Here is a 25025-nt window from a genome sequence, read left to right on the forward strand (position 1 = left end):
ATTTAGGACCAAAAAAAGTTTACTCAAGAAAATGTAAAAATATTTTCATTTATTTATCTTATTACATTGAATCAACATGGAGTCAAAACTGCACAATTACACATTTACAATAATTCCACACCATCCTCAGAATAATCGGCTTCTGTACAAAGATTCACAGATGTCCAATGTATGTAATTCTTCCTCAGTGTGCTACAGAGTTCAGAGGTTCTGCCCGAATATTCCCCAAATCAAGTGCAGAATCTGTTTCTTCATCAATTTCTCCAATGACTGCACTGCAATTAGTTGAAGAGGAAACAAAATAAGACTATCTAATTTCCGAATAAAACTGAGATGGCAAAGTAAACAGAACTATGTAATGTGAAAATCAAACTTTTCATAGTGCTAAGTGACAAAATTCATGAAATTATTTGAAGGCAACATTATGACAGAAACCAATATTAAATGACTTATTTCATATAGTGTGACTGGATCATAAATCCTTAAAAGGAAAAGACAAAAATGGGTCAGATTGAGTATAAACCCTCCAAATTTCCAATCCTACAATTTCAACTCCAGGGACTGTATCGGGTAAGTATAGGGAGAGAGGAGAGAATCATAAAAATCACTACTACATAAGGAAATAAAAACACATGTTATTTAAGTAACATCAATAAACTAAATCCATCAATGGTATAGTATCTATTAGTGATTCTCACGATTTCTGTTTATTTAAATTCAAGAACAAAAAGTTTACAAAAATAGCAGCAACAAGTACTTAGGTATATAACAAATGATTTTTTGATGTGATTGAATAGAGTTAAAGCTAGTAAATTTTCCCTTCATTTAACACAAACATAACATTAATTTCATTAATACCATGCTAGGTAACAAAGGCAGGGCCTTTCCAGCTGGAAATAGTCATTGTTACATCCAAACCACAAGGCATGTATGAAATATTATTCCACTAAAATCACCTGTTTAAATTTCTTTTGTTTTAATAACAGTAAATTCTATAAATGAATACTTTTAATAAAGAATTTGCCCAATTTTACTTTAAACTACATAAGGCCTTCAGTTCTCTAATGATGAAAAGTACCAAACTCTGGAAAAATATAGTTTTCTCAATATAAAACAAAGTTCTTTTTACTTTGTCCTCTCAGTTTCATTTACAGATTGGTTTGCAGCATTTACTGACATCCATAGTACAAATACTCCCACTATAGTCAATTTCAAGCTACCAACAAAACATTAATCAACCAGTATTTGCAAAACTGAAAATACAACAATTTCCATGAGCCAATACAAGCTGGCTTCAGCACTCCACGGGATCTACAGAAAATATTTAATTAAAAAAAAAATACAGTTCCGCCTTGGCTGGTGTAGCTCAATGGATTGAGCCCGGGCCTGCAAAGAAAATGGCTGCCAGTTCAATTCCCAGTCAGGACACATGCCTGGGTTGCAGGCCAGGTCCCGATAGAAAGTGCGCAAGAGGCAACCACAATTTGATGTTTCTCTCCCTCTATTCTTCCCTTCCCCTTCCTCTATAAACAAACAAACAAACAAACAAATGCTTTAAAAAGTTACAGTTCAAAACTACGTATTTTTTTAATGTAGGAGAAATTCTTAAAATCAATCATCATGCAGAGCCCCAGTATAAAGAATTAGTATCCTGAACAATAATTAAATTTTTAAAAAAAAGAAAAATTAAAAAAACAACAAAAAAAAATCAGTATGCTCTTGTCAGGGGACCTGAGCCCCACTGTTTTTCCTTCTTCTTGTTCTTATTGCTCACTTTATAACCACACGCAAAAGTCATTTCTATAGAATATTTTATAAACCCCTAATATTTATTAAAGATCAAATAATTTAAAGGTAGACAATTTGAATGAACAGTATTCTTTCATCTGTATTCTACCTATCTCCTAGAATAACCTGAGATGCTAATGTATCTTTTGCTGCCTGTCAGCCATGTTTTAAATCTATAGTACTCAACAGAAAATGGATTCAACAATTTTCTACCCGCTATAACTGCAACGTCTACAACAGTAGCTAACAGCCACATGTGTCTATTAAATTATAATCAAACAAAATTTAAAACTCATTTCTTTAGTCACATCAACCATTTTCCAAGTACCCACTAGCCATACACGACTAGTACTAACCTTAGTGGATAATGCAAATATATACCATTTCCACCATCCCAAATAGTTCCACTGAACAGTTTTGCCCTAAACTGTTAGACTTTTCTTAAATTGCCACCATTAAAATATACATTCTCAAACTGCCCTATCAGCATGCCACAAAATAACTGAGGCCACAGCATAAAAAAGGGTGCCAATTATACTAAAAAAAAAAAGAGAAAAAATAAGTAATGATATAGTATTTGTTTTTAAATTCAGCTATATTATAGAGCATGACTCATTTAAAATTATTCATGCAAGAGATTTCAAAGACATTTTCAAACCCTGGCTTTGGTACCTTAGGAGTATATTTATATTCCTATGAAATTAAGGGTATGTTGGAAGAACATTCTATGAAGCCTCTCTAATGAAGTATTTGATACAAGGCAGGGGGCTTTTTGGGCCCTATCCAGGCCACTTAACTATTTACAAATCTCAGTAGATAAAAAGTTTTTCTCCATATAGCAGGGCAATACACCTACAGTATATTTAATCTGCCTTTAAAAAGACACAATTTACTTACACATTGTCACCTCTTACGATGTATAAGCCTAATACCACTTGTTCTACTCCCTGTGAAGAGCTGAACACTCGTTCATGGCTTTCATCCAAAATCAAATTGATGGTCTGGTCAAAACCTTTCAATGTTCCCTGTAAAAAAGAAAAGTTCACAAGAAAAAGGCAAATACCCTAGTTTACTTGAATGCATACATTTAATCACACAACAATTTTAGATGCTGGGTCCTCCAACAGAATACATGATTTAAGTCCACTGTAAAACACAATACCTCTTTATAATTCACAGTATTCTGACATAACACTTACCTCTTAGTTTCTTAAGGAGTAAAAAATATACACTACACATTTGATTAGCATGCAGAGTTGCTGAGAATTACAAAGGACATCTAGGTACCAATATATTTCCAAGAAAGTAACATAAAAGCCCAGGCAGTCCAGTCTAAAACTAACTTTCTAAAGACACAAAGTACAGTAAGTAAAATTTAAGGGAAACTACAGGGCTGGATAAAAGTAGGTTTATACAGTTGTTCACACAGAAAAATATATACTACAAGAATAGATAATAATAGAACAATAAACTCTGTTTTGTGTACTCACAACTTTAAACCTACTTTTGCTCACCCCTATATGTGTTTACATACTAGTACTAGGCCCTGTGCTAAACATGCTTTCCCACGATATCTCAACTAATCTTTTTTCTTAAATTCTCACTTGAGGATATATCCACTAATTCCAGACAGAGGACGGAAGATAGACAGACAGACAGACAGACAGATAAATAGATTAATTACGAAAGAAAAGAAAAAGGAAGGAAAGAACTCGGAGAGACAGAGGGAGAGAGGGAGGGGGAGACAGAAGGAGATGGAGAGGAGATGGAAAGAGATGAGGGGGCAGAGGGTGGGGGGAGGGAAGGGAGGAGAGAGAGAAAGAGAGAGGTAAATATCAATGTGAAAGAGACATCAACTGCTTGCCTCTCAAACATGCCCAGATAGAAGACCCAACCCGCAATCCAGGCATGTGCCCTGACTGGAAATCAAACCTGAGACCTTTGGATTTACGGGATGACACTTCAACCAACTGAGGCACACCAGCCGGGGCTAACTAATCTTTACCCTTTGAAGTACTGTAGATATAATTATTCCCACTTCAGAGAAGAAAAATTGAAGCACACAGGGAGGTTAAATAAGGTCTCAAAGTTTTATAGGTAGAAAGCAGCAGAGCTAGGACCCGAACAATGAAAGGATAGCTTCAAAGCCAAACCACTGAACTATTATACTACTAACACTGTGAAGAAGCAAATATAATTATCTTTTTAAAGAGATTGAAGTAAGTCCCATAAACATGTACAAGTTTCAACTGGTATTAACAGCTAATAGTGAGTACTTACTATTTGCCAGAAAGTGTTCTATGGGCCTCATGTATATTTACTTATTTACTTTCCTAAAATGCAATAAGGTAGATACAAACATGACTGCAATAATTAAAAATATTTAAACAGCCCTAGCTGGTGTGGCTCAGTGGACTGACTATCCACCTATGAAGCAAAGGGTAATAGGTTTGATTCCCAGTCAGGGCACATGTCTGGGTTGTGGGCCAGGCCCCCAATTAGGGGGCACCCGAGAAGCAACCACACACTAATGGTTCTCTTCTTCTCTCTTTCCCTTCCCCTCTGTCTAAAAATAAATCAGTAAAATCCTTTTTAAAAAATAAAAAATATATTGAAAAACAAAGTGTTATTTTTCCAATTCATTATCTACCCTGTTAACAAAAATTTAAAAGTTTAAACTTGATGTTTTTGCAATAGAAATAACTATTTGCAAATATCTGTTTATAGCAGTAGGCTACTCAAAGTGTTAAACTGAGACTTAAATATTTCACACTGTCCTTGACAAAACATAAGGTAAGGTCCATAAAAGAAAACATAATTGTTCTCTTGATTAAGGAGGCAAGGCAACTGGCTTAGCTTTAGAGACAAATCCAATTTCAATCCCAGTTTGTTTCTGCCACTTACTACATGTGACTCTGGGAAAGGAACTTCCTTCTTCTGATCTTGGTTCCTAATCTAGAATAAAGGAATAATTCTTCTTTACAGAGTTATACTGATGATTAAAAGGTATAATGCATGTAAAGTGCCTGGTACATAAGATAATTTAATGATAAAGCCTAACACTTTGGGTAATAGTCACTTAAGGACCCACTGAGAAAAACCACAAGAATTAAACAGAAAACAAGAAAACAAAAACAGAACTGCAGAATAATTAAATAAAAGATTAAGTTATATGAATTAGACAGTTAGAAAAGAGGAAGTTTAGCAGCCTTAAAACGTTTTCATAACAACAGCTGCATGAATTATAAGTGAATAAATAATTAAGTAGCCAAAAACAATGGGATAAATTCCTCAGATCAAGGAATAACAAAAGAATCAAAGATTTATTTGGAGTTAAAGGGGATACTATGATAAATGGACTAATGAAATGAAATAAATTTAGGATCAATCATAATTTGTCCTATACAAGACAGAGGTCACAAAACCTAAGAATAGTCAAAGAATATTACTACCATACAAGACTTAACTGTTTATTATTCTATGTATGTAGTATATAAATTACACAAAACATTTCAGAGGCATATACAAAACTTTAAAAATAATTATAACAGGAGAAGAGGGAAGATGGTGGTGAAGTAGGACAAAGGATTTTGCTTCCCCCCACGTACCGGAGAAAAACAGGGCAGATCTGCAGAGGAGCGCAGCGGATAGCCAACAGGGACCCAGCATATAGGAAGGTAGGACTCCAGAAATTGTAGCAGACACTAAATGACCAGACAGTGAGGAGAGGAGATGACTGCAGGTCAACAAGCTCCGAGGGAACAGCGCAGAGGCTGCAGGCCCTCCGCCAGGCTGTGCCAGGGCCCGGGCCGGCCCGCCTTGGTCCTGGGAGTGGAGGGCTGGCAGCAAGGACCTTGGGAAAGAGCCAGTCATCAGCTCCCTCCCTACCCGGCTGGGCGCAGATTGAAAAATGCCAGGAGAGATCAGTTTGCTTGGAGGGTCAGAGAGAGGAGTGAGCATGAAGAAGCAAACCAGAGAGTTTTAAGCACCTGTGGAATCAGTCTGTGGTCACTGGCTTGGGAGAACTGAGAGTTGCCTGTGCGTTCCACCATGGCACTGGGAAAGGTTCGTGCCCAAGCCTGTGAGACCAGGGAAGCCTGGCCAGGAGCCTATGCCCACAACCCAGGACAGGACTGTGAATCCTGGGGAAAATTTGCTCAGTGGGGTGCTGGGGAGAGGCGCCACTCTATAACTCTATTCTCTCTCACACTACACCTATTTACCATCCTTTATTCTCACCTTACCTCACAATCTGACCTCCCTCAACCACACTCCTTTCTAGATCCAAATCACAAACCTTCCCTCCCCAACATGAGCCTTATCGTCCTTCCATCCTTTCTAAAAAGTGGCTAGTTGGGTTGAAGATCACGATTATCATTATACATAGTCGGGGGATCTCCTATCTCTTCTCTACCGGCTGCTACTGTAAATATCACAGATTACTCTCCTGCTGTCATAAAACAGTTTGACTTCCCCTCCAATTGATCACAAAAACAAGCAAACATAAAAGAGAAGGTGGAAGCAGTGAACAACAGGATACCCAAAGGAAGAGGAAACCCAACAACAAAGGAACCACCAACCGATAACAACAGAAGAAGGTAAAGGAGGGAGTAGAAACCACCCAAACCTCAACCCAAGACCTATCTGGAAATACAACTAAACAGAGGAGAAACTCCCCAGGGCAAACAACTGAACAAGAGCAAAACAGAATTCTCAAAACCCTGTACATGCAGAAGAACTAGCTGCAATGCAACCCGCCCTCACCAGCACAACAAATTAAAAGGGTAGCGGACAGAGGGACCATCAGTTAACCAGCTGGTGGGAAGGACCCACAAAAGAAAGACCCAGAAACAACAAAAACCCAAAGACAAACTCAGAGCCAACATAGAGGACTGCCCAAGACCAGGGATTTGGGGAGATCAAGGAGACTACACCACTGAATCTCACAGGTATTATACCACAGAAGTGCACAGCATAAATCCAGGAAGCCAGAACAAATCAATTTAAGAAGCTGAAGCTAACAAGAAGAGTCTCACAAACAATAGGAAGACAAAGAAACAGCCTCCAATGAAAGGAAAGAAGGAAGCTTCAGAAATAATGCTAGATGAAATAGAGGCAAGTCAGCTATCAGATATTGAATTCAAAGCACTGGTTATCACGAAGATCAAAGAGCTCACAATGAGCCACCAGAAACTACAGGGGAGCTACAATGAACTCACTGCAAACTGTATCAACATGAAAAAGGAAATAGAAACTATCAGCAAAGGCCAAGAGAAAATGAAGAATACAATTTCAGAGCTGAAGAACACAGTGGAAGGAATCAAAAGCAGGATCAATGAAGGAGAAGATCAGATCAGCAAGTTGGAGGACAAAGGAGAAAGAAATGCCCAGAAAGAGCAAGAAAAGGAAGAGGCTCAGAAACAATGAAGAGGGATTACGAGATGCAAGACAATATGAAACATAATAATATCCAAATAATAGGGATACAGAATGAGAAGAAGAGCAAAGGATAGAAAATCTATTTGGAAACATAATGATGGAAAATTTTCCTAATTTGACGAGAGAAAAAGTCACACAAATTCAGGAATCACAGAGAGTCCCAATCAAGAGAAACCCAAAGAAGCCCATTTCAAGACACATAGTTAAAATGGCAAAATTTCAAGACAAAGAGAAAATCTTAAAGGCAGCATGGGAGAAAAAGAAAGTAACATACAAGGGAGCCTCAATAAGGTTAGCTGCTGACTTCTCAATGTAAGCACTCCACGCAAGAAAAGAATGTAAACACTCCAAGCAAGAAAAGAATGTAAGGTTAGCTGCCGAATTCTCAATGTAAACACTCCAAGCAAGAAATATTCCAAGTAATGAGAACCAGAGGCCTTCAACCAAGATTACTTTATCCAGCAAGGCTCTCAATCAAGATAGAAGGCCAAATAAAAGCTTCCAAGACAAAAGAAGTCTAAAAAGAATATACCTCCCCCAAACCAGCTCTGCGAGAAATGCTAAAAGGTCTGCATTAAGGAAAGAAAGGAAAAGAAAGAGACAATGAATATTGTCTCTCAATGAATATTGACAATGAATGAGTAACTATCAATAATAAGCTTAAACATAAATGGATTGAATGCTCCAACTGAGAGACACAGGATAGCTGAATGGATAAGAAAGCATGACCCACACATTTGCTGCCTACAAGAGACCCACTTCAGGACAAGAGACCCACACAGACTAAAAGTGAGGGGCTAGAAACAAATTTTCCAAGCAAACAGATAGGGAAAAAAAGCCAAGCTATCAATAATCATTATCAGACAAAACAGACTTCAAAAAAGGGCCATAAAAAGAGACCCAGAAGGTCACTTCATAATACTTGAGGAAAGAATCCACCAAGAAGACATAAACATTGTAAATATATATGCAGCCAACATAGGAGCACCCAAATATATCAAGAAAATCTTAGAGGACTTCAAGAAAGATATTGACAGCAACACAATTATAGTAGGGGATTTTAACACCCCACTGTCAAAAATGGACAGATCTTCCAAACAAAATTTCAACAAAGATAATGTGGGATTGAACAATGTCCTAGAGGAAATGGACTTAACTGATAGATATATATATATAGAACCCTTCATCCCAAAGAAGCTAAATACACATTCTTTTCAAATGCACATTGAACATTTTCAAACACAGACCACATAGCAGGTCACAAAACAAGCTTCAAAACATTTAAGAAAACTGAAATCATCCCGAGCATTTTCTCTGATTACAAGGGACTGAAACTGGAAACCAACTCCAAGAGAAAAGACCCAAAACATACAAAATTATGGAGATTGAATAACATGCTATTAAACAACGAATGGGTCACAAATGAAATTAGGGAAGAAATCAAAACGTTTCTGGAAACAAATGAAAATGGTCTCACAACAAGCCAAAACTTATGGGACACAGCAAAGGCAGTTCTGAGAGGGAGGTTCATAGCAATACAGGTCTACCTAAAAAAGATAGAAACATTTCAAACCTACAAGAACTTGAGGAACAACAACAAAGACAGCCCAGAGCAAGTAGAAGGAAGGAAATAACCAAGATCAGAGCAGAATTAAATGACATAGGGACTAAAAGCACAATCCTAAGGATCAATGAATCCAGGAGTTGGTTCTTTGAAAAGATAAACAAAATGAACAAGCCTTTAAGTAGGCTCATCAAGAAAAGAAGAGAGAGAACCCAAATAAACACAATCAGAAATGAAAGGAGAGATTACAACTGACCCCACGAAAATACAAAGGAATGTAAGAAATTATTATGAAGAACTGTATGCCAAGAAATTTGAAAACTTAGGTGAAATGAACAAATTTCTAGAAAAATATAATCTTCCAAAATTCAACACAGAAGAAGCAGAAAACCTGAATAGACCAATAACAGCAAATGAAATTGAAGCAGTAATCAAAAATCTCCCCAGAGCACAAAAGCCCTGCACCAGATGGTTTCACAGGAGAATTCTACAAAGCATTTAAGGAAGAGCTAACTCCTATTCTCCACAGGATATTCCAAAATATCCAAAATGACTGAAGACTCCCAAACTCTTCTTATGAAGCCAGCATCATCCTAATCCGCAAGCCAGATAGACATACAAGAAAGAAAGAAAACTTCAGGCCAATATCGCTGATAAACATAGATGCTAAAATCCTCAACAAAATAATGGCAAACTGCATCCAACAATACATTAAAAAGATCATTCATGACCAAGTGGGATTCATCCCAAGGATGCAAAGATGGTACAATATTTGCAAATCAGTAAATGTAATACATCACATAAACAAAAGCAAAGACAAAAATCACATGATCATATCAATAGAAGTGGAAAAGGGTTTTGATAAGGTACAACACCCATTTATGATAAAAACACTCAGCAAAGTGGGAATAGAGGGAGCATTCCTCAATATAATAAAGGCCATAAATGAGAGACCCACAGCCAACATCATACTCAATGGGCAAAAACTAAGCTTTTTCACTAAGATCAGGAACAAGACAAGGATGTCCACTTTCACCACTTTTATTCGATATAGTATTGGGAGTTTTAGCCACAGAGATCAGACAAGAAATAGAAATAAAAGGCAACCAAATTGGAAAGGAGGAAACAAAACTATCTCTGTGTGCAGATGACATGATGATGTACATGGAAAATCCTATAGACTCTATGGAAAAACTGCTCAACCTAGTAAATAAATCGGGCAAAACAGCAGCTTACAAAGTCAATATCCAGGACTTCCGCCAAGATGGAGGCATAGGTGGATATGCCGTGCCTTCTCACACAAAGAAGTTTAGAGACAACTAAATATTACCAACAGAAAACACAGCCAGAACACAGAAAAGTGAACTTTTCGGAAGTCTGTTAACAACAAATTCTTCAGTCTGACCGGTAAGGGGCGAAACCAGCAGCTGGTGGAGCGGGGTTGCACAGGAAAACTGGGTCGACGGACTCAGGCATGCGGAATCCAGGCGCAGGGTTGGACCTAGTGAGCGACCTACTGAGCTATGAAGTGAGCGACCAAGTGAGCCACCGCGGGGAAACAGTGAGGTAGCAGGGCTGCGGGTTGACCTTGGTCGCGCATTTGTGCGCGGATAGACAAGCGAGGGAGTGGGCGATTGGACCGGAACCCAGCGGGTCCCCACAGCAAGCAACGGGGAGGGCGCCGCCATTTCCCTGCTCTGACCCCAACTCCACATACAGCGTCATAACCCAGCAACTCTGAGTGGCCTGGCCCTGGTGAACCCCCGAAGGCTCTGCTCCTCACCCAGCAGCACAAAACAGCAGAGGGGGTCCCCATTTCCCCGCTCTGACCACGCCCCCACATACAGAGTCACTACCCAGCGACCTGGGAGTCCAAGGCTCTGCTCCTCACACTTAAAGGGCGTGAACAGACCAAAAATGGCTCAAGAAGATCTCAAAGCCCCAGAACCTATAAATCTAAGCAATGAAGAAATAGCAAAACTCTCAGATGCACAGTTTAAAACACTGGTGATCAGGATCCTCACAGAACTGGTTGATTATAGCCACAAATTAGACAAATATATGAAGGCGAAACTAATTGAAATGAATGGAATTGCACAGGACACCAATAGCAATGAAAAGGAAACTGGGACTCAGATCAATGGAGTGGACCAGAAGAAAGCAAATAATGGCCAAACAGAAAAGAGTCAAGAAGCAAGAATTCAAAGAAATGAGGAGAGTCTTAGGAACCTCCAGGACATCTTTAAACGCTCCAACATCCGAATTATAGGGGTACCAGAAGGAGGAAAGGCACAGCCACCAGTGGAAAACTTATTTGAACAAATGATAAAGGAGAATTTCCCCAATCCGGCAAAGGAAATAGACTGCCAGGAAATCCAGGAAGCTCAGAGAGTACCAAAGAAGTTGGACCCAAGAAGGAACACACCAAGGCACATCATAATTATATTAGCCAAAATTAAAATGAAGGAGAGAATCCCAGAAGCAGCAAGAGCTAAGGGGACAGTCACCTACAAAGGAGTCCCCATCAGACTGTCAGCTGATTTGTCAAAAGAGACCTTACAGGCAAGAAGGGGCTGGAAAGAGGTATTCCAAGTCATGAAATCCAAAGACCTACAACCAAGATTGCTCTATCCAGCAAAACTTTCATTTAGAATGGAAGGACAGATAAAGTGCTTCTCAGATAAGATCAAATTCAAGGAATTCATCATCACCAAGCCCTTATTATATGAAATGTTAGAGAGACTTATCTAAGAAAAAGAAGTTAAAGAAACATGAACAGTGAAAGGACAACAAACTCACAGTGATTAACAACCACACCTAAAACAAAAGCAAACTAACAGGACAGCTAGATCAGGAGTGGAAACATAGAAATGAAGATCTCAAGGAGAGTTAGCAACAGAGGAATGGGAGGAGGAGAAGGGGGGAGAAGGTACAGAAAATAAGTAGCATAGACAGTAGGTAGAAAATAGATGGGGGGAGCAAGAATAGCATGGGAAATATAGAATCTAAAGGACTTGAGACACATGGTCATAAACTAAAGGGGGGGTAATGGTGGGGATGGGGGTAGGGTGGAGGGGAATGAAGGGGGGGAATAGAACAACTGTAACAGCATAATCAATAAAAAAATTTTAAAAAAAGTCAATATCCAGAAATCAAAGGCATTTTTGTATACCAACAATAAAGAAATCAAGGGAAAAAAATCCCATTCCATATAGCAAAAAAATAAAATAAAATACCTAGGAATAAACCCAACCAAGGACATAAAAGACCTGTATGCAGACAACTACACAACACTGAAGAAAGAAATCAAGGAAGACACAAACAAATGGAAACATATACCATGTTCACGGATTGGAAGAATTATCATCATCAAAATGTCCATACTACCCAAAGCAATTTACAGATTCAATGCAATACCTATTAAAGTACCAATGACATACTTCACAGACATAGAACAAACACTTCAAAAATTTATATGGAACCACAAATGACTCTCAATAACAGCCGCAATTTGAGAAAGAAGAACAAAGTAGGAGGAATCACAATACCTGATATCAAACTGTATTACAAGGCCACTGTAATCAAAACAGCCTGGTACTGGCATAAAAACAGGCACATAGACCAATGGAACAGAACAGAGAGCCCAGAAATAAACCCAACTCTCTACAGCCAATTAATATTCAACAAAGGGGGCAACAACATAAAATGGACTAATAATAGCCTCTTCAACAAATGGTGTTGAGAGAACTGGACAGCTACATGCAAAAAAATTAAACTCTAGCACCAACTTACAGCATACACCAAAATAAATTCAAGGTGGATAAAAGACTTAAATATAAGCTGTGACACCATTAAAGTCCTAGAGGAGAACATTGTCAAGAAAATCTCAGATATTTCACACAGCAACTTTTTTACTGATATGTATGTCCCCCAGAGCAAGGGACATAAAGAAAAAAATAAACAAATGGGATCTCATGAAAATTAAAAGATTTTGCACAGCTAAAGAAAACAGTATTAAAACAAAAAGAGATCCAACTGTATGGGAAAACATATTTGCCAATTATACCTCAGACAAGGGTTTAATCTCCAAAATATACAAAGAACATTTCTCCAAGGAGGACATACAGAAGATCCAGAGACACATGAAAAGATGCTTAATATCACCAGGTATCAGAGAAATGCAAATTAGAACCACAATGAGATACCACTTTACACCGGTCAAAATGGCCATCATAAACAAAGCAACAAATAAGTGTTGGAGTGGGTGTGGAGAAGAGGGGACCCTAATCCACTGTTGGTGGGACTGTAGACTGGTACAACCACTATGGAAAACAGTATGGAATTTTCTAAGAAAAAAAAAAATGGACCTGCCTTTTGACCCAGCAATTCCAGTGCTGGGATTATATCCTAAAAACCCTATAACACCAATGCAAAAGAACCTATGCACCCCAATGTTCATAGCAGTACAATTTACAATAGTGAAGAGCTGGAAGCAACCTAGGTGCCCATCAGTAAATGAATGAATCAAAAAATTATGATACATATACACAATGGAATTCTATGCAGCAGAAAGGAGGAGCTCCTACCCTTTGCAACAGCATGGATGGAACTGGAAAGCATTATGCTGAGTGAAATAGGCCAGGTGTTGAAAGACAAATACCATATGATGTCACCTTTAACAGGAAGCTAACAACAAAACAAACAAGCAAGCAAAATAAAAACAAAGACACTGAAATAGAGAACAGGGCGACAGTGACCAGAGGGGAGAGGGGAGGGAATTTCAGGGGATAAAGGGGAAGGATTTACAGGAACTAGTATAAAGGACACATGGACAACAACTAAAGGGGGTGAAAGTGGGAGGGAGGTGGGGAGCACTGGGGGGGTGGGCTGGGATGGGAGTAAAAGACAGAAAACTGTACTTGAACAATAATTAAATTTAAAAATTTTTTCAATAATTATAACATTCATGTACTGAATACCAGAGTAGTGACTGGAAAAGAAAAGTAAAAATGGAAGGGGAAGATAAGTATAAAATATAGGCAAATATCTGCAGACTATACTGAATTCTCTGAGGGCAGAATCTATTATTCATAATAGTTCTTAGAAGCCTTATAACTTATATTCAACATTTATTAATAAATATGCTAATAAATAATACATTCACAACATAAAAACAAAGTTTCTAACTTCTTTAATTTCTTGTAATAATAAAACACTTAGAAAAGGAAAAAATAGAAAAAGAAAATCCTTTTCTGTATGTGGTCAGTGTAACCTTTCCAGTAAATAGCTGACTCACAAGAAGACTTTAATGCATGATACTATATAATACTATAGTGCCTAGGTATTGGAGGTCAGCGCTTGCACAGAAAAATTTACATCCAATAAGCCCCCAGGAAAGCAGAGAGTGAATATGCCAAATACTTACCACTATCATTCTCCCATCAGAAGTAATAACAGCAACAGTTCCTAATAAATGAATCAAGGAAAGCATTTCTCAGGGAATGCAACCTGGACACTTAAGAGCTTAGTAAGAAGTGGTTTGAATTACTAGGGAAAAGGTGACAAAGGTACAACTATTAACACAACATTACATTCACAACATGAAAACTCTAAAGTTCCTAACTTCTTCAATTCCTGTGACAATTACACAATTAGAAAAGGAAAGAGTAAAAAAACAAAACCTCTTTTTTTGTATTTAATCAAGCGTAACCTGTCTAAAAACATCTGGTATGTTTGGTACAATTTGGGAATACTGCCACTGACTTTGAGCAAGACATTTCCCCCTTTCTTATATCTGCTTCCTCATCTCTAAAAAGTAGATCAGTGCTGAATTAATGGTGAATGATTTAAAGCGTGGGTAAGACAGTCTTCCAGGACTTAGGTTCTAAACTTCAAAAGAAGCGAAGCTATAATCAGTGTCACAAGGTAGAAATATGCTTTGTTTGCATCATTTAAAAGTATTTAGTATTTCATTTTGGCCCCAAATTTGTATGTGAAGAAAACGTAGTGTTGCTGTCCTCAGAATTTAAAAGGCTTAATACATACATAGACTTTAAGACTTCACAGATGCTTTTTAGTTCCTTGTGACGACCCATTACAACGGTAAGCTTTATTTCCATTCCATCAACAAGTTTTGACTTCAAGTGGTAAAGGGGTGGAAATGCAATTTGTGCACCATCCTTACAAGTTTTGCTATCCTCGAACAATGGGCAAAACCTAAGAATAAAACAAGTACAGGGATTTACCAGACCATCGTCGCTGCTAAAATGGCTATGTTCATTTTTATTCCCAAACTTCACCGCACAGGCCCTACGGAAGTAGACCAATAGTTGCCTTCTACAGACAAGGAAAAGTTCAGAAAAATCACACTTTAAAGGTTAAAATGAAAAGGCGTCCTGGGCCCATTGGAGTCGCCTTGGCCTCCTGCCCGGGTCGCAGGATTGGTGGGTCAGGACCCTTAACCCTCGAACCCAGGCCAAGAAGTGGCCGGAAATCCCAACCGCCCAGTCCCGACCCCGGTCCCTCCGGCACCAGCGTTCGCCAGTCGGAAGCGGGGCCTCGCCACGGCTCAGGCACTAGCCGGCCACCAGAGGATACGGTTGATGTAGGTCTCCAGAGCTGAAGTCATGGCGCTCCACCGACCACTCCGAGCAAAGCGACAGCGTACGCGCTGAAAGGAGCTAAAAAGAGATCGACCGCAGCACACAACGGTCCAATCCACAGACTGCCGTAAATATCGCGAGATTTCCGACATCCCGGCTTCCGCGAGTAAGTGATTGGCAGAAACCGCGTCAGCCAAACCCAGGAGGCCTAGCGGCTCAGTTTGGTGCGCGTGCGCAGTATTTTTCTGCCGATTGTTCGGTGCCTCAGTCTCGAAAAGCGTAGGGGACGAGAGCCTGCGGGAGACAAAGAAAAAGGTGAAACTCCTTGGAAGTGGAGTAGGAGGGGGAAAGCTGGGAAAGCGAGTTTTCTAGCAGAGTGAAAGGCAGTGCCTACAAGGTACTCGTGAGTGGCAAGTGTTAGTAGTGGGAAAGACAAGGAACGGAATAAGGTGTTTTCATCACAACCAGAGATGAGTGCTGTTCTGTGAAATATGGGTGCGGGAGAGTGGAATTCGTAGTTTGCACTACAGGATCCAAAATAAACATTTTAGGAATGGAATGACCTGGGACAAAAGAGCAGGTTCTGACTATTTGGTATACATCTCTGGAGACCACGTTAATAAAAAAAGCATGTTTGCATATTTGAAACCAGAAAAGCCCTTGTTCGTGCTTCCTGTCATCTATCAGACCCAATAAGCAGAGGCAAGAATTGAATCTTTATGTTATTCAGATAGCCAGCGATCTGAGAAGATGGCAGGTTTGTACCCTAAGAGACTCTCTTAAATTCCATTTTTAAATGGCCCTTTTTAAGGAGAACAAAGTGTAGGCAAGGGGTTTGGAATCAGAGAAAAGTTAATTGGATTAAACCACAGCATCCTTCCCTTGGATGGTTGGTGGTTTTTAACTGTGTTCTGGGCAGTGGTCAAGTCAAGGGAGGACAATGGCTCACATATCTTGAATTGCTTGCAAGTCCTTCTGAGGTACAAATGTGGAACTGCTTGTGGTCTTCTGGAGTCAGGGTGGGTCATACATTCAGTTCCTGGAACAATAGTTTTTACATGCATTGATTACTAAGCTTATTAGCTGTTGATTAAACTAAAATTTTCCAACTTTCAAGTCCCCCATTATATTATCCAGTTGCCCCTAAAAGTGCCCCACCTGGAAAAGGTGTGTGCACCTCCCTTAGAAAACAGCCTTTTATCACACCACAAGGTCTCTCTGACCTTAGGATTCAGTTAGTAAGTAAAAAGTCTGCTGCACCACCCTGGAAAGGACTGATTTAAGGGGCAGTCTTCTAATAAGCACCACGCTAGGTTCTAGTCCTAGCTCTGCTTACGAATTGTATGGGTGCCCTTAAACAAGTAGTATCAGTTTATCTTGGCCTCAGTTTTCTTAGAAGCTGCCACAGCTATAATTTGGGGTATTTCCAAGTGTTACTAGAAAACTTAACTCTTCCCCTTTTCTTTAACTGTGGGACCCTAACTTCAAAAGGGCCCTGGCAGTGTGGCTCAATTGGTTGGAGCGTCCTGCCTTACACCAAAGGGTTGTGGGTTCGGGTCTTTTCTCAGGGCACATGCCAAGGTTGTGGCTTGATCTCTAAGTTTTTTTTAAACTAAAAATAGTTTTAACTAAAACCTCTTTATACAAGCTTATTTTGAAATTCCAAGTTTGTGTTATAAGTTTATTAATTACAAAAATGTAATTACTGTCACATAGTATTTTGTTTATGTGCTTTAAATATATTTTCATTAAAACCTTGGAGCTACAGACTTAACACATAATTTTATAGTAAAGCCTGTACCTATTATCAAATCAATCAGTTGACTTTATTTTTCAATTTAAATATATATGTCGACATGCATTCTGTGAGAACTGTTGGAAAGTCAGTCTACCATGAGCTTTGAAGTTCCCTGTACCTCTGGGTATGCTTCAAATGCAAAGTCCTTCTTACTCTTTATTTGGGTCAATTGTATGTCCCTTGTAACTCAATTTCTAGGTAAACAGCTTTATAATATACATTTTTAATTCTCTCAAAATATTTTATTTTGCTTCAGTGACTTTCCATTGTCGATATGTGCATCTCTGTGTTTGAGGGTTTTTTTTCTGGAACCCCGCCTATCTGTGTGTGGCAGGCTGGAAATCCTGGGGAATTAGCACTTTTACAAAGCATTTGTCAGTGACTGACAAGGTAGTTTTATGAATACCTCAGCCTTTCTTAAACCAGGTAGGATAACACAGGTGGGATATCTCCAGTCATTCAACATAGTAGCTGACTTAATAGTGCACCTCTCAGTTATCTTCCTTTCCTTCTGACACTTCTCCACTTCCTTACTGGTTTTCCCCAAATAAACTACTTGCACTTGAATTCTTACCTCAGGGTCTATTTGGAGGAGACCCAAACTAAGATACAGATCATGAATACTTCTTCCTTTCTAAGGGATCTGTATCTTACTTGAGTTTGAGGGCATCTATAGCCTAACCCCAATCCTTATCACCAGATCATTTTTCACACAATGCAAAGGAGGATATGAGGCTTCCCTTCTCCACAGATCTGTGCAGGCCTCTCAATATCCCTAGGTAAGCAATTGCTGCTGCCACTAAAGTTGGTTTAAAATAGGTTTGCTTAAAAAATACCTGTTTATGGGTAGAACATAGCCAGGTTGTTGCAATAAAACTTCAGTTAGGCTCACTGATGTGGCAAGAAATGAAGCACAGAAATGACTCAGTTATCTGACAGTAGCACAGCAAGAATTTATTTAATGGTGTTAGGGTAAACTGCAGGGTGTCCCTCATCAAGTCTGAAATGGTATAAATTGCAGAATAAGCCCACAGTTTAGTACTCTGACCAGCTGACTTTTCTCCCTCTGAGAGGACGAGATCCCCCAACTTTGCATATGCCTCCTAGTTATTACAACCACTAGTTTATGTACTAATCTCATGTATACCCTTTGCCCTGCTTGCTTACTGGTTCAAAAGCAAGCCAACGTGGAAGCACCATTAAGTGAGTCTGAGTTGCTCTTCTGACCCCAAATACTGACTAGCCTGTGGTCTGGCCATAATAGATGCCACCGATAAACTATGCATCCCCTAAATATTGAGTGCTTTGGGTAAAAATTTGACAAAGTTGAGCTCACTTTTCTCCCCAATGCCACAGTGATCTAGCTGTGGCATTCAGAATCCTTGGTGATTTTAATGGTGAAGGTGAAGGTTTGAGCTACTCATGCCTCTTTACTGAAGTAACGACATGGGGTGGTGATCCTGCAAGGACCTAGAGCTTACAGAATAAGTCATTCATGTTGTCATTTCCAGTACTAGTGGCAGTCAAATTATTTAGCAAAAAGTTTTTCCAGTCTTCCTTAAAACATGTTGGGATGGGAATGACTTACTCTATCTCTTTGCAAGACTGTGCCTATAATATTGCCCTTCCGAGTCCCGAGATTTATTTATAGACCTTTATATTTAGAAGACTGTCTTGAGATGGAGTCTCCAGAAGCACTCCTTGAAGTAAAAGTTTACTTATATGTCAGTAATTTATGAGGAAATATTCCCACGAGAAATCAGGAATTTAAGGAAGCAGTGGGGGAAGGGGAGGAAATGAGGCATGCTGAATTTGCAGAGTAGCTCTTACCCAGGCCTGCATTGTGTGAGTTGATGCTGCACAGTTTTGTCCTTACCAGAGGCAAGGGATCTGGGCTTCTATAACCCCCACATTGTCAGTCCTTGAGAATGGCTGACTGGTATGAAAGAGGCAAACTTCCAGCTCTTTGTTAGTGAGGACAAAGCCCAGGTAGCCTAATGGTAGCAGTATTCTACTAAAGAGGAGCAGGTCCTGGCCTCAGGAAGCAAAATCACATGAAGCCAGGAGAGAGGTGCACAGAATCCATGAAGGTACTTTTAGAGTGTCTGGGTAAAGCTATATAGGATTCAGTTGATTCAATTTCTAGCCATTTTAAGTTTCGGGGATATATGAAGTAGGGAAATGTTAGAAGGGTCAGAAGATACTTCCATTTTTGTAAAAGATATTTAAAAGTGTGTTTTTCTCTACTTGTCAATAAGGTATACAGCTTCAAAAAACATTTACTTGTAATCAAGGCAGTTCTTTCAATATATGGGCAGGGGTAAGAAAAGGCTGGAGAGAATTATGCACTGTATAGAAGAAATTTTTGTGACATTAGCAAACCCTTGTATTGTCTGAAATGTTTGTTGGGACACTTTATTGTTGAGCTTTTTTTTTGTTATATATGCAAACTAAGTTTTCCTAGAAGTTGTTATAGCCTGAGGGCCAGAAGAAGTTTCAGACACACACACGCACACACCATATTTTGCCATGTATAATGTGCACTTTTTGCCCAAAACTTCAGGCAAAATAAAGATGCGGATTGTACATTGGAATTAGTACCAAGACATGGGTGTGCACTATACATGGCAAAATATGGTGTGTGTGTGTGTGTGTGTGTGTGTGTGTGTATAATCCTTACCTAAAGATGTTTTTAATGATTTTTAGAGAGAGAGGGAAACATTGATTTGTTGCCTCCTGTATACCCCCTGACTAGGAATCAAACCCTCAACCCCGGTATGTGTCCTGACTGGGAATCAAGCCTGCACCTTTTTGGTGTACAGGGTGACACTCCTACCAACTGATTCATCTGGCCAGGGTGAAAGTTATGTAATAATAAGTTGGACTTCTCTGGTTTGTGATGAATCTGCCTTATGCAGTATTTCCATCCCCCATTTAAAGTCTTCCTGGTCATTTTGAGGAATCTACCTTGGGTGTCTCAAAATAACTCACCAAGAGTCCTTTCATTTCTTCTACTCCAGATTTCATTATTTGTTATGTAGCCCAGAGAATTCTCTTTAGGGTGGCTCTTTCTACCAGTGTGATGACTCAGGCCTGTATCGACAATATAAATATCTCTGGGGGAGCGGGGAATGAGAGAGCAGAGGGTTATCTCTCAGAACTTCCAGAGCTTTAGGCTGTCAAGTTTGCCAAAATGGTCGTCTATTCTCAATACATTTTCCTAGCTAATGTTGTACTGTTTTCAGATCTTAAGTAAAGATTTCTTCTTGTCTCTTTATAAGAGCTTGTTATTAGGTTGAAGCCAGCTCTCAGAGATTTCTTGCAAAATCAACTCTTGCTTCTGTCTGTGTGTAGCTGGCCCCCTGCACCCAGAGTTGAGATATAAGACCATGGACATGGCTGAAGAAAAAGATCCTGTTCATAGTCTCTTTTTTTTTTAATATTTTATTATTTATTTATCTTTAGAGGGGCGGGGGAGAAGGAGAGAGGAAGAGAAACATCAATGTATGGTTGCCTTTTGTGCGTCTCCTGCTGGGAACTGGCCTGCAGGGAACCGGCCTGCAACCCAGGCATGTGCCCTGACTGGGAATCGAACCGCAATCCTGTGGTTTGCAGGCCCGCGCTCAATCCACTGAGCTACACCAGCCAGGGCTCTCATAGTCTCTTTCTACTCCATGCAAATGAACTCATGCAAGCAGACTACTATAAATATATCAGAAACTCCTAGTTTGACCTGAATTGTAGCAGTTGACACAACTTTATCTTAAATTTGTCTTCTATAAACCCCTCCAAAGAAACACACACAAACACACACGTACATGTGCTCGCCTACACAGAAAGCCCCTCTGTAAATGGAAATGTTGTAGTGGGATTTAATTTGTTTACTTACTCAAAAATCTTTAATGAAAGTTTGATATGCTGAAAAAATAGAAATAGTTATTTGATAAAGTGTATCAAATAAGACAATTTTCTTAAGTATACCATTCTTGTGGAGAACACATTTACTTACATCTTTATATATTTTATCCACCATAGGATAGCAGAAAGGGACGTATACAGTGGTGTTTGTTACCACATAATTACTGCTGGGAATATGATCACTATATATAACTAAGCTTTTTAATTCGACTGTGGTTAGGATCTCTTACTGTTTTAGGTTGCCAAAGTAACTGGGTATCTGTAAAACACTAGATGGAGAACCATATTTCCTGACCATTATTAGTTTTACAAATATTTATTGGTAGACTAGAGGGCCAGGCATTGTGATGATAATCAGTTATCCAAAGCTGCTCTTGAATTCACATTATAATGACATCACTTCTGAAATAAATGGAGGTATGGAGGTTATTCTGCCTATGGGTGTAGGTTGGGAGACACAGGAATGGAATTACACACAACTAGCTTAAGTTTTAATGGGGGCAGTTTCTTGGATGGAAACAAGGAAATTGGAATGATATTCCTTGTATCCAAGAGCTAGAGAGATAGGCAAACATCTTGGACTGCTTAGGAAAGAGACAAAATAAATCCAGTTTAGAAGACTGATCTAAAATTTCCAGATTGGTTTAGTAATCAATTATGAATTGAATGACACCTCTTGCCTGAGTCAGTGGGATGGGCTGCCCAAAATGACCTAGAAAAGATTCATGGTAGCTCTTAGTCATTTCACTTGGCCTGTTTCCTTAATCAAGCCTCACTCCCCCTGCAAGGCTCTGCTCTAGCTTCTCACCTGCTAAGGGGCAGCTTCAATCCCATCCACAGGATGCCTATACTACTTCACTTTGAATTGTCACACTGTAGTCTGATTCATTCAAAATCATCTTTCTCTAGTTTTCAACCAAATTTGCACAAACAATAAAACCTGAAAACTTTCCAATATGTTTCTGATCATCACAGTGTCTGGCCCTCTACTCCACCAATGAACATACATATGTAGAACTGATAATGGGCAGGAAATATGGTTCTCCATGTAGTGGTATTTCTCTGATACCCAGTTACCTTGGCAACCATTAAAAGTTACCCTGAAAAAAGACAAAGTTTAAAGGAAATGTTTATTCATTGAACTGATAAAATGACCTTTATTCAATATTATATGAAAATTTAAACTGAAATTTTGCATGCTGTAGTACCTCCATCCTGATTTATACTCAGTTTATAAAATGAAAAAAAATTAGTGTATGGATAAGTGCTATAAAAAAAATAACTGCCAAACCTGTGTCATTAAAATTTATTTCTTATTCACCTAGAGTCTGATGTGGGTTGAGCAACTCCTCTGGGTGGTGTTGTCCTAGGAAAGAGTCAGTGATCTAGGATTCTGTCATCCTTAACATTTACCCTTGTAGTCACTACAAAAAGGAAAGAACTTTGGAATCATATAAGGTATTTTAAAAGGCTACATACACCTTGATGTGTTTTTCATCACTTTGCCTTATATCCCAGTGTCTACAACTGAGTCACAATTCTCTAACCAAACTGTACCAGGAACTAGGTAGGAAATGTAGTCAAGCTGTGTGTGCCTGGGAAGAGGAGTGGAATTGGTGTACATCTAAACTGTCTCTGCTGTTTCAGAAAGCATCTAGAACTAATGCTTTCATTTTACTCATGGTTAAAACCATTACAGGATTTAGTTGAAGCAGAACTAATCAGGACTCAGGCCTTCTGAACACAATACTTTCTTCCATGTTCCAGATTATTTCCCTGTATTGGTTGGGGAGCTTTTGGTTGCAGATAATGGGAAACCTGAACCAAAGTGGATTAAGAAATAAAAATATGTAGGTATATATAGATTCATGTAACTGAATTACCCACAGATTATTTTGATTTTAGGCTATTGAGAAGTCTTGATTCATATGTTCATGATGACATAGGGACACCAACTCCATTTTGAGTTATGTAGCCCTGTCCATCTCCAGGTGCTAGGCTCGTCTTCATGCTAAATCCTTTCATGATGGCATGATCCTAAAGCTACCACAAGAGAAAAAGAAAATTTCATTCACAGGAGTCATTAGTAAATCTCTGGCATTTATTGTTCAAAATGTGATACATGCCTACCCCTGGATGAATCTCTGTGGTCAGGTGTAAGATGCTCTGCTGAACTTAATCTATGGGTGGGGTCTATTCTTTCAAACCGTAAGACTAGTTTGTACTGGGAATGGGTGAGTTCTATAGAAAATGAGGTGCTCTGGATTGGAAAGGGGAAATAGATGCTAATAATGGGGTCAATAAATATTCATTTTCCCCTAAGATGTGTTTAAAACTAATGCAGCAAAATCCCTATTATGATGCCTACGTAGCTCATAGATCCAGATATTTATATACAATCATAGCTCAGTAGTCATCAGCTTTATAACTCATCAAACCCTATACTCGTCACATTTTGAAGAGAAGAAAATGTTTCAGCATTTGGCACTTGTTTGGACTTGTCACACTTGTTAGAACTTGTATGAGCTATACACTGCCCCACAAGAGAAAATGCTTCATCATTCAGTACTTGGTTTGGGCACTCATCATGAGTTCTGGAAGAAATTAACAATGAGTTCCAAGGTACCACTGTGTGCATGTGTGTGTATATGTGTGTGTGTGTATATGTGTGTGTGTATATATATAGACAAATATTTTATTTATATTTAAAGGGGAAGGGAGGACAAAGAAAGGAGAGAAACATCAATGTGCAAGAGAAACATCTGTTGGTTACCTCTTGCATACCCTCCAGCAGGGGACCTAGCCAACAACCCAGACATGTGCCCTGAGCAGGAATTAAGTTAGTGACCTTTCAGTTTACAGGATGACTCCCAACCCACTGAGCCACACTGGTCAGGGCATATACCCAGTTATATTGAGTTGAATCATATTCTAGCTATATGAAATATCTATAGTTCCTAATTTTTTCATTTAAATTTGCTTGAAGTTTTCTATATAACCATGAACCTAAGTTTGGAAACAAAGATTGAAAGATATCCAGAATTTATACTTGTCATGTTTTAATGAGATGTCCTAAAATATTATGGTTCAGAATATAAGATTTGTTTTTTCTAGGGATTTCTGCTCACAAACTTTCTGCACAAAGAGCATTACTTAGGGCCCCTGATAAATCAAAGGCCAAGAAGCTTTGCCAGCATTTTCCTTACTGTGTTGTCTGTACCTAATCAGCAACCCTTTACATTTTCAAATAGCCTCTGAAAGTGTACTTTTTATACCTTTGCATACAAACCTCATAATTCCTCACTTTTCTCTTTCCCTTAATAATTACTTTCAAACATTTTACTATATTTTAGGGTGCCATGCATGTTGAATAGCATGAGCTGTGCAAGGTAAACATTTTGTTGTAGGTCCAAAGAAGCTGTAACTTTTTCTGTCTCAGAAAATGTATTAAAACTTGCTACCTACACAGCAATAAATGGTTTAATGGTAGCTATTTAAGTATACCATCTAAATCTTAAAGAATTCATGAAAAACACACTAGATTATTTCCATAGAGAATTGCTTTCATTTTATTTTATTTTTAGTTTTAATATATTTTATTGACTATGCTATTATTGTTGTCCCATTTTTTCTCCCCTTTATTCACTTCCATCCTGTACCTCTCCACCATCATTCCCCCACCTTAGTGCATGTCTGTGGGTCAGACATATATGTTCTTTGGCTTCTCCATTTCCCATACTATTCTTAACCTCCCCTCATCTATTTCGTAGCTACCATTTATGCTTCTTATTTTTTGTCCCTTTTCCCCCATTTGCGCCCCACCCCCTCCCCACTGATAACCCTCCATGTGATCTCCATTTCTGAAATTCTGTTCCTGTTGTAATTGGTTGCTTAGCTTGTTTTTGTTTTTGTTTTG

General features: G+C 38.8%; 1 protein-coding gene across 2 annotated transcripts; it reads right to left on the reverse strand.

The window, feature by feature from the left end:
* Positions 1-32: 32 nt before the first annotated feature.
* On the reverse strand, positions 33-15550 carry LSM8 (LSM8 homolog, U6 small nuclear RNA associated). Of its 2 annotated transcripts, XM_037163404.2 has the most exons (5): positions 15389-15550; positions 14217-14257; positions 4693-4743; positions 2686-2813; positions 33-275 (listed from the first exon to the last, which is right to left on the reverse strand). In XM_037163404.2, exons 1-5 carry the CDS (start codon positions 15543-15545, stop codon positions 185-187), a joined length of 468 nt encoding a protein of 155 aa, XP_037019299.2. In that variant the 5' UTR covers positions 15546-15550; the 3' UTR covers positions 33-184. The 2 variants fall into 2 exon arrangements, with proteins under 2 accessions (XP_037019299.2, XP_037019300.2); XM_037163405.2 differs by lacking the exon at positions 4693-4743.
* Positions 15551-25025: the final 9475 nt, after the last annotated feature.

The sequence above is a fragment of the Artibeus jamaicensis genome, unplaced genomic scaffold, assembly GCF_021234435.1.
Source record: "Artibeus jamaicensis isolate MK-2021 breed Jamaican fruit bat unplaced genomic scaffold, CSHL_Jam_final contig_311, whole genome shotgun sequence".
NCBI lineage: Eukaryota > Metazoa > Chordata > Mammalia > Chiroptera > Phyllostomidae > Artibeus > Artibeus jamaicensis.